This window comes from Parus major, chromosome 6 (assembly GCF_001522545.3).
Source record: "Parus major isolate Abel chromosome 6, Parus_major1.1, whole genome shotgun sequence".
Classification (NCBI taxonomy): domain Eukaryota; kingdom Metazoa; phylum Chordata; class Aves; order Passeriformes; family Paridae; genus Parus; species Parus major.
Window position 1 is genome coordinate 10,688,156 of NC_031775.1, and position 15,714 is coordinate 10,703,869.

At 37.5% G+C, this 15,714-nt stretch overlaps 1 protein-coding gene across 2 annotated transcripts in view; it reads right to left on the reverse strand.

Annotated features, from left to right (window-relative positions):
* Positions 1-15,714, reverse strand: part of ADK (adenosine kinase) — a 264,946-nt gene that overhangs the window by 227,731 nt on the left and 21,501 nt on the right. For both annotated transcript variants that reach the window (XM_015632666.2, XM_015632667.2), the window contains exon 3: positions 11,280-11,333. In XM_015632666.2, the coding sequence (XP_015488152.1) occupies positions 11,280-11,333 (54 nt within the window). The remainder of the gene's footprint in view (positions 1-11,279; positions 11,334-15,714) is intronic.

Genomic DNA, 15,714 nt, shown 5'->3' on the forward strand with positions numbered 1-15,714 from the left:
TATTAAACACACAAACAAAAAGACAACCCTGGATGTTTCCACTAAATATATATATTTGAACAACTGTACCCTGTATATTTTACACCTGATTGTTCCTCCCTCTAGTTTTTTTATTCATATTATTTTAAGATTTTCCTTTCTATTCACTTATTTGAGGTCCTATTTCCTCAGAAAAACAAGTACTTCAAATTTTCAGTACCAGAGTGGTAACCTGCACTCATGATAAGCACCTGTGGCAGAGCCAAAAGAAATCCCAAAAAACAATGAAAGGGGGGGAAAGGCTGTCATACAGTAATTGCCAACTGCAATAACCAGAGCAACAGAAATAAAGGAAGTACTGGTTTTAAAGGTATTTGCTGGGTATTTTTCTCAGAGTAGACAGTAAATAAACAGTTACAAAGTTTAGTTCTGCATCCAACCCTTGACACAGGCAGATCCTTCCAGCTTTGGAAGGATTTCTATAAAATATATCAACCACTAACACATGTATTTGGACAACTATGATGGAAATTTTCTCTTCACTGTGAAGTGGGATATTCACACTCCAAAGTTTTAACAAAGCTGCTGTTTGTTTCTAAACATTCTCATAGTTGCTTCTGGAATTTTAACCCAAATTTTTTTTTTTTAGAATTCAAGAAATCTGCACAGGACTGTGTCAACAGATGGGAACTGGTAGGCTTATTCACCGATGCATAGTGACTGACATACCACTCTTGCTGAGTGCTAGAAACGAGATCACCTCCTTTTAGAAAAGTTCTTTAAGTTAGTTCAGAAGTTTTCACCAGATCTGTAAGATAAGTTGTCACTACAGCTTAAAATCAGTGATAACTGCTGGAGTTGCATAGTCTATTTAAAAACCCAATTTCACCTTAAAGCATTCAACATATTTTTGTACTAATACTTTTCCAAAAAAAAAAATTCCCTTTTTTTTTCCCCCACATAGTGGAAGACTGTGGCTCTGCTTTCGTATCTTTGATAGTCCAATACTGGACCTGCACACATCCTGCTGAACTAAATTGAGGAAAAGCAAGATAGGAGAACATGTGTATTCAGGGGTATTTTACACAGATATTAGAAATAAGTAATTGAAACTAAGTAATGCCATTATATTACCACTGTCTGTAGTAACACTGTCTTGTTACTCCCCTCACAACCAGAACCAGTGACACCAGTTAGAGAGACAAGATCAGGCCAGGACTGACATAATGGGTGCAGGATGATCCAGATGCTTAACTGGCAGAGGGAATTTATGTCCATCACCTCCCTCACAGCCTTGCATTCGCCAGTATAACGTCTGTGTGTTGCAGCTGCTCTGCAGAGACACTGGCATCTGCAGCTGCAACTGCACCAGCTGACTCATGTGACCAGAAGGTACCACTGAATCCCTTGCAGCAGCTGCACTCCATCTGTGATCACTGGGTTGGAGACAGAAGCTGCAGTGTGTGTCAGTTGCTGTTTCCACTTCTTGTAAACAAGGTCATCTGATCATACAGCCACAACAGCATCAGGGCAGGAGACCCCCTTCAGAATAAGCAGATGGCTCCATCGTTCAGGCACACAGCTTCTGAATGTGCAGCAAGTTTCCCATGCAATTTAGAGCCAGCTACATTCCCTGTTTACTTTGGCCACGAATCCATAAAATTACAACCTTATCTGGTCTGAAGCTTCAAGAATAAATCCATTTAGATGTCTGAGAGATGATTACACAATACAGTGATTATTGAGCTATATAAGTATGTAGATTAGATGATATTTCCTTGTAAGTCTTCAGTGTTATTCATGAGCAGCAGGAAAGCAAAACAAACTTATCTCCCTGCAAATTCAGAACTGCACATCCATACTGAACACATATATTAAGACTGCTAAGCAGGGGCTCCCAGATGGTCAACTTTAGGTGACTTCTTCCATCGCCCTACCAAAATGGCTTTAGTCTCAGTATTTTCCTCACACTACAGGCTACCCTGTCTGCTCTGTGTTTTTGCCTGTAGGGGTGCATGGGTGCACAGAACCCTACCCCAGCAAAAACACATGTGCACGTTCTCCTCACGCACAGCCTTGTCCTACTGTCCTGGCTCCCCGGCTTAGAAACATTGCTTTTTTACCCCCACGGCAATCCCTGCGCAATGTGTAATCCATCCAACTCCCTCTTCACTGTTATGGGCAATAGTTCTCTGTTCCATCCTACAAGCAAACTTTTCAGTGGGAATGAAGCAGCTCACCATTACAAATTATGCAGTAAGACTGCACTGTCTCCACATGACATCTTACTATTTCCAAAGACCCTTAGAGGAGGGTAGACAAATATCTGCCAGGAATGAAAAAGATGCATCTCTAGCTGGATTGGGGGATTGAAACGAAATGATCTCTTGAGGTCTCTTTCTACAGTTCTATGAAAGGAAAGGCAATTAATGGGCTGCTACTAAATTATTTTCACACAAGCCATTTAATCTGCTGTGATAGATGACCACCTTTAAAACAGCAAAATTCACTATTCTGAGCACTAATTGGTACTCTTGGGGCTAAGCTTAACTCAGAAAAGACTGAATGGGCATTAGAGACTTATCTATTCTCTGAGTTGCTAACAAACAATACAGCTTATTTTATGTTTTATTTGTGGTCTTACATCTCTAAATGAGGATACTTTTAGAGCTAAATTAGCAAAGATACTGCATTATCTGCTTTGGAAACAGAATATCTAATGTGATTCTGCCATTTTGATAACAGGGCAACAAGCAGGACATCAGTGGAAATTCTCTGGAAAGTCAATTCTGAAGAGTTTCACTAAAAAAAAAGACTTTAAATAAGAAAATTGAAGTCTCAGCACAGCAAAATTTTATACCATGTTATTCATTGAACTCAAATGTCAGAACAACAGGACTATGCTACAATCAAGCTCATTACCTAATTATTTAGGAAAAATTATGGCATTATATTCTGACTAAGTCTCTCATGGAATTATGAAAAAAAAATACACAATAAATACACATACTTTATTGATTTAAACAGAACAGGCAAACACAAGTGCCACCAAGAAATAAGACCTATTCTTAAAATCCTGGGAGTCCACAAAAGCCTAAAAGCTATTAAAAAATCAAATGCAATGTGTCTACATTTGAAAATTCAGTTATAGAGTATCTTCTGTTACAGTATTTTTTTTTTCACTAAAATGCAAAAAATATTGGAAGTTTAAATTCTCCATCTAATCTCAGGATTATTAAAAAAAAATACTAAGAACTAAAAAATGAATATTCTTGTTCTCTTTGGCATTGGCCAGCTTTTCAATAATCATACCAGCAACACGTTAAAAACCAGAACAAAAGCAAAACTGAGTTTAGAGAAGAGATGATTACGATCTTATTCTGGGTTTTGCAATTTCCCCATACCAGTTAATATGGAAATCTGAACATGAAAGATGTTTGTGGTATGCATTATAAAAAAAACCCCACACAAACCCCCACCTCACTCAGGTGTATTTCATCTGAGACTCAAACTGCATGCCCGTGAAACACACATTTCTTACCTCCACTGGTTTTAAAGAGCCTCAGTGAAAGCGGTAAGCCTCCAGCTTAGAAGTGTTTAAGCAAAAAGATAACAGTGCACTGTTAAGTTCTTTCAAGTAGTTAAAAGCTTTAGACATTTTACACCTTTTACAACAGGTTTCAGAGAGCTGCCACCAAGGTGGCTGCTGCTCAAAGCACTCCCCAGCTGGTGGCACACCCGGCACTGACCACACCCTTTGCTGGGGCCTTCAAACAGCACCTCCATTTCAACTGCTTTGATGTTACACCAATAAGGTCAGAACAAAATCAGAATTAAAACAGGATCTGTCAACAGAAGATTATCTGAAGGTTCTTCTTCACACACAGTATACTTAAGGCAATAAAATTAATGTAATTCCATAAAATGGTTGGGTGAGTATTAGCTTTTATTCTGGTGCTGGTACTATGCCTAGAGGACTGTGAGCACAATACATGTAAGTAGTACAGTAAGTGAATGGAATAAAAAAATAACACATTAAATTATCACTCTCTGTTTCAGAATATGCAGTTCTTGCAGCGTAACTTGCAGCTTGAAGTTAAATAATTACTCAGACAGCTCAAAACCATTCCTCAGCCATCTTTAATACATTCTCTTTCCAAGAGACACTAAGACAACGCATCTTCTAGGCTATTAAAAGGTCCAATTAATAATTTTCAAGTTTTAGGAAAATCTCAAGTTTAGTTCTACATTGTATAACACAAAAATTAATACTCTCAAGACAGATCTTTTCCAATTCTAAATTGTGAAATAAAGATGCAGAAACCTTAGCTAAAAAGCAGCAATCCCAGGAGATTTTTGCATGTTCTGTAGAACAAGACCACATCTTATTCTAAGAGTGCACCCCATTCTCTATTGGAAAGAAACCACTACAGTGACAGAAATATGCAGCAGTATGGAAAAAAAAAAAATCATTCTGCATATTCAAAACTCAGTCTTTAAATATGTCTGTCATTGCACACGGTCCTGTCACAACTGCATTAGCACCACACTTCATCAATACCGGGAGTCAGTGCGGTTGAAACATTAACACCGTTTTTTAACGAGCTGTAAAAATAAGAAAAGTGCCAAGAGAAGTCATGAGGGAAATCTTCTGGACAATCATGTCTTACTGACTGCCCAAACTGCATTTATTGGAAATGAACCCCAGGAGAACAGGAAGGCACAGGCATCCTGTGCTGTGAAGCCTTTGCTACGAACACTGGGTGAGAGGCAAGCTGAAGTGGAGTTCAGATCACTTGAGCCTTCCAAGTTTGAAAGTTCAGTTCAGGGCTGTGGGTTCTCTGCTCGGTCTGTGCACGAGGGTGAGCTCAGGAACAGACAAGCAAAAGGAGAAATGTTATTTCCTTGCTTTAAAGCATGTATGTCTAGTACACACTGAGGAACAGTAATCGCTGTCAGGAATACATCAGGAATATTATCTGGAAGAAAAACAGGGTAACCTGGCTTCATTAGCTCACACAGAAGAACCAAATAGGTAGTCCATGTCAGTCCACCTATTCCTGCACAAATTGTCAAAGTAAGAAACCAATTTAACTCAATAACCAGTACTGTGCGAGTTCCTGTAAGCAATGAAATTTGAGCTGGAATTATCATTTGGAATATTACAAAACATCTTTTCCTTGAAGGATCTTTTGGTGTCTCTTTTGTACCACCTATGATATGGCTGTGGTAATCAAAACAGATGACACAAATATATGAGATTAAGAGCAAGGCTACAGAAGAACTGTGAATCTGACACTAGGAACTTGAAAGCAAATAAAGCTTCAATCATTTAGCAGCTGTTTTTACACCTTATATGTCACGTATATAAAGTATTTTGGATTCTCCATTGGTTTTTATATCCATCCTTCTCCTTCCCCTCCAGCACTCTTCCTTCCCACTACCATGGAGGTGTTATATCACACATTAGCCTCAGATAAGCATCTCAGGCTACAAAACCAAGCTCCCCAGAGGAACATAAGCCTTGCTCTTAACTGCCAGCCATAGCTATTATCAGAAGTTTTCTTCTATTTTACATCAAATAAGCACTGTGTCATACAGGAATGAATTTACACTGATTTCCAGGAGCTGTTTAACAATAGAGAATATTCTAATAGAGCCTTTAAAGCCACATAGCAAAGTTGGGCTTTAATGTAGTATACACACAAAGGAACATGAACAGAGGCAAGAAGGCTCAATTAAAACACTGTACTGATACATAAGCACAGTTTTAAAACACTGATGCAATCTGCTTACCACCCTGCACAACTACTGTGCAGATGACTTATTTAACTTCTCCAACAGCAGGATGCAAAATGAAGTTACACACTAACTTTAATTTTTTGATTTTAAATTTAAGCATATGTAAAGACTGCTCCAGGAAAGAAGTTAAAAGTATTTCTGCTATAACTTAGAACCTTAACTTCTAGAAATTTTATGCAGGATTGCCTGTTATCAAGAATTTCATAAGCTGATTCCTGTACTGCTAATTTGCATTGGTGCTATAATTCAAAATAATTGCATGAAGGGTGGACACACAGAAAAATGAAAGAAAAAATACAGAGGAAGGAATCTTTAATAGAAATTCTGTAGCTAACCATAAATCATTCCTTTTGTATATCTTACTCAAGCTTTTATGTGTGTGTATATAAAGGGATAAAAACAATTCTAGAGAAATCAAACTGCAATTTAAAGTAATTTCTACAGAGGGAGCCAACAACTCAAAGAACTGGATTAAGGAAACATTCCAAGATCAGCAGAGTTCTTCCCAACCATCAAGCTTATTCCCTACACTTACAAATTTCTCAAATACCCAAAGCACATCATCCAGATTCTTACGCTACAGAATTCCCAAGTACTTACTGGAAGTTTAATTAAATAAGTTGTTAATTACAAGTCATGGAACAATCAGAGTCAATATAAACAGAATTTTATTTGCTTTGGGAGAAAAGTGGCAATTCAAGAGATTAGTCATTTTAAATTACTATTTATTCAATAAAAAGAGACATTTAAGAGTTTTCCACTGTAAAAATTCTTTTAAAAATTGATTTTGTAAAAACGAGTATCAATTGCATAGCAGAGATCTTTATTGAAGTTTTCAGACAAAACTATACCAGGAAACAGGTCAGTATGATACTTGATCTAAAAAAAAAAAAAGAGGAAGAAATCAAAAATAAAGTTGTGTAAAGGTGGGAGCCGGCAAGTTTTTTCATTAATCTGGGCACCTTGTTCTAACTGCCATAACAGTTTTCCACATTAATTCATTGCCAAATCATATTTCATAATATATACTAAACCACTCAAATGTAATTACAAGTGAGGTATATTATATCAAATAACTCAACAGCTGTGACAGGTTCATATATCACCTCATCCATACAAATCACCTATATTGTCAGCATATGTTGAGAAGGCCAACAAAAGACTTAAAGCTTCGTATTTCTGATATTTTACTCTCTCTTCCCCCTGCTTCCACAAACCATTTCCTACCCTCTTATTTAGCTTTAGGGGGAAAGAGGATGAATAAAAACCAAAGGTATTTTAGAGAGCCTTAAGCCCAAGAGGACAGACGGAGCTCTGCGAGTGCTACCGAAGAGAAAAGAGAAACTGCCCCCTCTAGTGGCACAGAGCACTCGGCTGCTTCCAAAGGAGCTGCTGGATGCACAGCCGCATCCCCTGCTGACCCACAGCTCGCGTCTCTCTCCTGCAAGCTGAGCCAGCAATCACACACGGCTGCACTCTAATTGTCCTTGCGGCCGGGTCCCTTAGCTTTTGTACTGAAGTACTGTGACAGTGACTAACTCGGGGTAGGCCCCCTGCCCCCAAATACAAGGAAACTGCTCTTCAACATTCCCATTACATGGTTCTGATCCCCCTCTAGCTCTCTAACATACCAGGACTACTTCTAAATCCTACTGTAGATTTATCTACTTCTTCCCAAGTACCAGAGGCCTCCTGTAATCCCCAAACATCCCTATTATGACTCTGAGATTGACCCTTCCACTTAAATACCTATCTACACTGTCTAAGCAAAACCAGAAAATATACACACACCACCTCCTGCAAGATGTTACAGGTAAATCAAAAATCCATCAGTCACCCAGAAAGCTGTCCTCAAATTTCAGAGTCCCTCTCTCCCTTGTTCAGTTTCACAATGAAAAATATCGGGTATGCAGGTAAGAATGAAATCCCTCTCAGCTAACTTGGCAGTACAGCAACACATCTGCTCTCTCCCTTCTGACCAACACATCAAAAACTGACTGAAGAGAAAGAAAGCTGACATTTATCTTCTTCCTCACTTCATGGTCTTGATCTCTGAAAAAAGAAAGCTTATGTAATCAGAAACACAATGCAGATGTTACATTTCTTACTCTCTCCTTCAAGTAACTTTTAGAAGTGTCCCATCACAGCCAAAACTGCTTAAACAAAACAGTTTCTAAAACTGTTCAACCAGCAGTCAGCCAAATCTGCACTGAACAAGTGTTCTGAAGCACTGCTTACAGACTCAGCGGTAGGACTGAATTCCAAACAATGTTTATAAAACTCACAATAACTGTATTTTAGTAGTCTATGTTCATACAACCTAGTCAAGCTACCAAAACTTGGCTAACAGCCCCTAGTTTAGTACAAGAAAGTATTAGCAAGAAACCCCAACTCCTGTGTCAACACTTACTCTACACAGTGAAGATGGACTCTGTATTAAAGTATTCCTACTTCAGTATCAAGACAACTTAGATCACATCCCATCACTTGCTGCATCTATCCCAAATTTATTCCCCTAAAAAACTTTTCATGTGGAACCATAGTTTAAAAAAAAAAAATAAAAAAAACCAGCCTAGGCAACAGCATACACAAGTCTATGTGTATATGAAGCTCATATGACCTTCAGTTAAAGCCATTCAGTCCAATTCTGAGAATTAAAAACAGAAACAACTCTTGTAGGAGGACCATACAAAGGGTCAGGAGAAATATTTCTGTTTGTCTCAGAGTTTATATTTTTTTATTGTTCTCAGGAGAAAAGATATATGCAACATTAAGGCCTCACCAACCTTATTATGTCCAAATTTCCCTAGTAGTCCTGCAGGACTCAGAGTGGAGGGGGATTAGTTGGGTTAGGGAAGGTGGGAAACATTTGCAGGATATCCCTTGAGCCACAAATGCATACTTCCTTTGTAAAACACCAATGCAAACTGAAAATACCACTGTTCCCTCACCTTTCTTATTCCTACTGCAGAACAGCAGACTCACCAATGAAAGCAAATGTGTTGCTCATTTGATTCCCTACAACATGGGCATGGCTTGGCTTGCTCACCAGTGCTGATGGCTCTAACTAATCTGCTCATTTTACATGGAAGCAGGTTGAGCTGTGGAACAGTACCCTCCACCCTTCATAAGGTACATTCAGAAGCTGACTGGGGTGGGGAAGGAGTAAGAATTTCCAGATAAATTCTGAAAAAATGCATATATGCACAAACTTAACAGCTTTAGTGCTAATAAATTCCCGTTAGAAGTGTACACAAAATGAAAATACAAATTTAGAAGGCAGCTAAAGTTGAAGTGAACTGAAAGCATGAAAAAAAAAAAAAAAGGTGATCTTTCATACCTTAGAACTTAAAATAGAAGTTAAGCCCGATGCCATGCCTGTAAACCAATGCCAGTCTTAGTGGCTGTACTTATCTCTCTAGATAACTAAGACTCAAGGACTAAAGGATCAAGTCAAGTCACGGTAGCAGGCTCAGTTACCTTGGGAGATAAGGAATTCATTACTGAACAAAATCTACATTTTTATGAACAACAGCTATACAGAAGTATCTCTGAGAAACTGAAGAACATCTGACAGTCAGATAAATCACCATGATGAATTTTAGATGAAGAATGCCAAAAGAAGTCTTCTTTACTACTAGGGAAGATAATATAAAAGCTGCTGACATTTCAAAGGCTGAAAGAGAAATTATTTTAAGCAGGAGGATTTTGGCACTGAAGAGTAACATGTAGAGACTAACTTTGTATTTGACTTAAAAACACTACCACAGGGTCAGAAGAATAAGTTTATAACCACATCAGCAACAACTACCCTACTGGTAAGTTGTCTTGTATGTTTCCTAGAACTGGTATTTCTTTTAAATATGAACATCTATTTAAACATCGGAAAAGGTTAATTAAGTATCTAACAACTTGTCTGTAAGTTAAATCAGGGAATTTAGCTTGAAGGACTGAAAATGCTCTGAAGGTCAACAATGTGCAATCTGTTGTGTTCACATGGTCCAAGGAGAAGAGTACACAGCATTAGAAAAGTTCCAAAGGTCTCTCCTGAAAACATGACACTGACCTACAGGAGTATCCAGTGACATTCAAGATGACAAGATCAGAGGCAAAAGCATGTTCAACCTCTTTCATTATGCCCAACAACATATAAATCATCTCAGGAGCTAACACAGTGTGTACAACAAAACACTAAAGAAGGGTTTCTGTTGCAGCTGATCCATGTAAATCTTGAGTATTACTAAATTTTATGTATTAATCAAAACTTTATAAGGAACTACTTTAATAGATAGTTCAACCCTCCGTTTAAGAAGGGACTATGCTGAAACATATCAGTAACAAACATGCAAGTAACTAATATGCAATATACCTAAAACAAAAAGCTGAAAGATGACTTAACTACTTCAAATGAAATATCTCACTTCAAAAGGTTCAGTTTAATCAGTATCTATTGAACAAATAAAGCTCGTGTACACAGTACAACTTGTACTGTCCAAAATACAGTCCTGCATGTGATTTACCCTGTGTTTAACCTCTCTGCATGCTAGTACTTTTAACACTTCTAGCTCGTAGTATCCAAAATGGGTTAATGGGTTAATCATAGCTATGCTTCTGTAAGGGGTGTATCATTTGAGTGTGCTCTGCATAAAACCAATCTTATCTGCTCATCAAAGACAACTGCTGTTGCCTGTCCCTTGCCTGGAGCTCAAGCAGTTTTAATGTCACAGGTACATTACCATGATGTACTAACTTAAATTAAATGGCTTTTTCCATCCTCAGAAAAAACATGAGACATTTGGTTAGTAATTCAATCACTAAGGCTTTTGGAAAAAAAAATCTTTTCCTGAGGAATTAAATCCTTGTTACCAGAATACATTTTTATTGCTTGAAATATGTGACCTTACTAAAAACATCCAAACTTTTAACATGGGAAAACTTGACAGCTATAGATGTGAATTCATCTGAAACAGGTACATTATCTTAGATGAGGATAAACTGCATAAGTCATTTGGGTGTATCATGAAATAATGCAAAATAACGTTAATGTAATAATGGAAACAGTTATGTGCAAGAGCCTAAAGTTTAAAATAGTAAGGAAAAAAAGGGGTGTTAATTTTATATCTAAGCATGCAGATGAACACTAAATGGACCAAATTTCCCACTATCTCTACCCTGAAAACAAGTGGAAGTAATCCTACAAATCTGTATCTAATTTAGAAATGAACATAGACATTTAGAATGAACATTTAAATTTCCTCAGTACCAACTGCAGTTAGTAAGAATAAAATAAAAATATTTTTTAAAAGAAATTAATGAAAAAATATTTTTAAATCTCTTTTTGCAGCAACTGGTCTTCAGACAGACTTTGCAATTTACATTAGACAGTACTAAAGAGCAAGAGTTAACATTTTTGCTAACAGGTATTTATCAGTAAAGCATGTATACATATTAAAAAGTATATAGGTAACATGCATATATAACACCACAAAAAAGCTTACAGTTCTTTGTGCTTCTCCTCTGCCAAAATTTGGTCATTTGGCTTCAGCCCATACCTTGGGGAAAAGAAAAAACACAAAGCAGTTACTCACATGAGAATATGACCATTAAATGTAGTTTTATAGTTTCAAATAATTTAACTATGTGTTTGTGGATTCAGATACCTCAGTTACTGCAAAGACAGTCACAAAACTTTCTAAAAACTTACTACGTGTTTATCAAAGTAAACTTAACAGCATACAAAATTTTGTATTATATACTGGCTTCAAAGTCTACTGGATACTTTGGCTGACTATCTACTAAAAATCACTGCACTTCATAGCATGGAATGCTTCATACATCAATCTTACAATTTGTATCTGACAAAACATGAAAGAGAGGATTACAATAGAAATGGACAATAGAAACACTGAATGTGGCTTTAGTGTTTCTCCCTGTACCAAATAAAACTATTAACATAAATACCAAAATAATTCTGTAGAAAAAAAATATACTTTTAACAACAGGTTACTTAGGAAAACCTCTGCAGTCTGTACAAGAAATTTCTGATAAAAGTGAGTGCTTGAGAGAAAGAAACTTTTGCTAGCTTAACCTAGTAGCTGATTTAACAGAACAGGTTGCCAACACGGCCTGATCAGAGGGAAAAAAGAATGCAGTCTCTGCCAGGACAGCCTACTGCCAGCCATGCTGCAGCCTGCACTGTCACTCACTGTGGAAAACCTTTAAGGAGCAACCTCACTTTTGTTCTGCCTCAGAGCAAAATCTTCTGACATCTCAAAATGAATTGCTATAGTATTCTGTGGCGTTTGTTTTTTTTCTCTTGGATTTGATGTTTTTTTTGGTTGATTGGTTTGTAAAACATTCATAATGTAAGCAGCTAGAAGTCAAGTGTCTATTGGACACTGCAAACAGCTATCTGCTCACACTGAAGAAGGTTCCTGCTGTCTCTTTGTCCTCTGTTTCAGTCCCTTGCTCTAGACAACTGCAGAACCATCAATTATTCCTCCTGAGGAAACATTCTGGTCACCAACAACTATATTCAACCTGTCCTGCAAAGTTATTTTTGTTTATAACAAATAGGCAAAATACACTTTCCCTACTCCTTACAGCATTTTCTGATGATACTGTGAAACTTGTATTTTCAGTATCCATTTAAAATGCAAGCCTCAGTGCCAGACATTCTCAAGCTCACTAGTGCTTGCTGCATTCCAACATACAAGACACTGACTGACTGATTTTTGTTGTTCACAAACGCAGAGATTGCCCCATGTTATTTGCTACACTATCATGCTGACTTGAGTCCATTCATCCACTTCTCTGCTAAATCCCTGGTGTAGACATTCCTAATCAGGATACAGTGCAGTTCATCCTTGTTCTTCCAAATGCAGGGTTCATGTTTGACTCAAGGTAAGAAGGGTTTCCTGTACAGATTCAGGTCACTTGTTTTAATCACCCAGTCTTCTTCATAATTTATCATCCTGTCCATCTTTAAGACACCAATTTTTACTGTTAAAACCTTACATTTACTTCCAACTTAATATTTTCTGTAATCAACAGTATCAGGCTTTTTTCTTACATGAAAATGGATCTAGCCCAATTCCAGTCTCTTCATAATGCTGCTAGACCTCCTCAATATCTCCATTTGTCATGTCATAATAAGCATTTCACTGAAAGCAAATATTCATGTATCAGAGAAAACACAAGGAGTTACCAGGAAATGCTAAAAGGAACATCTTTCAGAAGTGAAAGGACACTATCTCTTCTTATGAAACCTGCAGTCTGACTTAAAATGAAATCAGGTCTTTGTCAAAAGGATTTATCTGTTATAGACAGATACACTAATATGAGATCCATTTTGCAAATGGAGAGCACTTTTCCCATTAACAAATATAGCCACAGAAGGTCACAGACATTCTTCGCTAAAAATTAAGCCATGTGCTTCTTCTCTATCAGCAGTCAGACTACTTCAGCTTCAACTGAATACAATTTTCTCTTCTGAAAAATAAAATCTATCTTTGAGCATTTCAAAGCTTCCAGAATCCTTGTTACTACACTTTATTTTAATCACGATTTTATCCCCACAGTTATTTAGAGGGGAAAAACCCCAAACAAATAAAACCTGTCACTACTTACTCAGCATAATAAGTCAGCTACCACAGAAATCATTTAGCAGAAGGGTAATGCTGCTCAACAGATGTGTGATTTCGGGCTATGTTAATGTTACTAACATACCACAGAGGGGCTGGGAGGGACACAGTTGCTACCCCTAAGGCTTGCACAATGGTTCCTTTGGTGAACTTCAGCTTACACAATCTTTTTCACCACCACCACCACTTTATTTTACTATGACAGCAGTTTTTTTAAATGTTCTTCCTTGATCCCTGAAGACATGGCGTTGATAGCAAGTTGTCAAAGAAAACTTCCAATAAAGGGACATGCTTGTAGAGTTCAAACTTTTATGAGAACATTATGCATTAAGAGGTATATTATATTTCATACACAGCTGCTGAACTCTTAAATAAATTTAAATATGCAGCTAGCACAGTGAGCAGCTTACATAATATTTTCCCAACATGTGCTTCATAGGTAAGATTGATAAGCACCAGCTGGGGTCTTCCTAACTGATGATGGTCAAATTTGTCAGGAATTGCCTAAAAAACATTTAGGAGCTAACAATACTAAGAGCAAAACTGAAGCCAGAGATAAGCAGTCAAAAATTTTAAAATAAGGACTACTAAACCCCCTAAGCAACCAGAACAACAAATTGTGTATGTATTATAGATTTAATTGCCTGATATTAAACTAGTGAGTAGAAGAGAAGTATATAAGCTAAGTAAGCAAAAGAATGATCACAACTTTATTTTTTTTCTACTCTGAAAATTGAAGTTCATCACATCCTAGAACACAAGATAATTATTGTTCTTTCCAATTCAGTAGCAAACTGTGATAGTTTCAAAATGTTAATAGTCTCTTCAGCACTGCTAGAGGTCCTATTTAAAAAAGGGGGTTTAAGAGTAAAAACATGTAAAAGGGTCTACAGCCTGACTGTAGGTAGGTGTCAAAACATGCTGCAGTATCTTTCAAAAATGATACATTTAAGCTCTTTCATTTGTCCTTCACAAACATTTTATCTACTGGAAGAGCAGCCAATGTTCCAGACACCCCCTTGAGAACGGCAGCTGTCCACAAAGCCGGGCAGCAAAGGGTCACACTGCAGCAATGAGCGCAGTGCACAGCTGCACCCGCACACGGAGCCGCACAGCTGCCGGTGCCGATAAGCGCACCCAGCCCCTGAGCATAGCAGCTGATGGCTTCTGACAGCCCCACACGTCACTGCACCCTGGGTTAAACTCTTCCAGATCTGAGAACAGCTTCTTCCCCAAACTCAGTTCTTTACGAAGCTTCTTCAGCCACAGCAGTTTGGTTTAACCTCTAGATGTCATTGTACCATGGTCACTCCAACGTACCCTGTTCTAACCAAAACTTAAGTGTCCTAGCTACAGATAGATGCCAACAGAAAATATGATTCTATAACCCATCTCTAATGACAGTTTAAATGGAAAGTTTCACAGTGCTATACATTACCTTTTCGAGTGTCAAGATAATTCTTTAAGACATCTTCTTTCTGACCTTACAAGCAGACGTGTTTACACATTTAACTTACCAGGACAAATGAGCTATCTCATGTGCCTGTATTTCAACAAGAAACAAAGGCACAACTAATTATAAATTCACAGCTATAGAAATCTCAAATATTCCCCTCCACAAGCCTGAAAATAAAGTAACAGACTCAGACTAAAATATAATTGCAGACATTCTATGGACATGGTTTTGGGGAGTTGGATGGTGTTGAGGAAATTTGCTTGAAGTACCCCTAAATACACTCTATGAAAAAAATGCCAAGGCCATTTGCAAGAGATCTGTTCCAACAGCTAGAAGTACAACTCTGACCAATGCATTCTCTTTGGTTACAGTGGGGGGAAAAAAAAGGTGGTATATTCTTAGCTTCTTCATGTACATGACTTGCCTAGCATTTACCTGCAAGTTTATCATCTCAATTTCAATTTCTGCAGAAATGTATCATTTGTATCACATGCCTGTTTTTCATTTTTTAAGCATACCAGAACTTCCAAGTTCAACTTCTGCAATGCATTTTAAAGATCCTTCTAAAATAGTAATCCAACAACTCCAGGACTTTTTATTTCCCAGCTCCTAATAAAGGACAGAATGAAAATTCATATACTTATACAATAGTGAACATTTTTACAGTAATACTTTTAATGTAACAAACAGCCATAAGGCACAGCTCCCTTCAGGCAGCATCCAATTTCACAAAGCCTTAACCAAATTAAAAAGAAAACACAGCCTGCACTAAATATGCACTGCTGATAAACTCCAAACATATATCAAGTTCAGATCTACTCTACCAAAAATTTC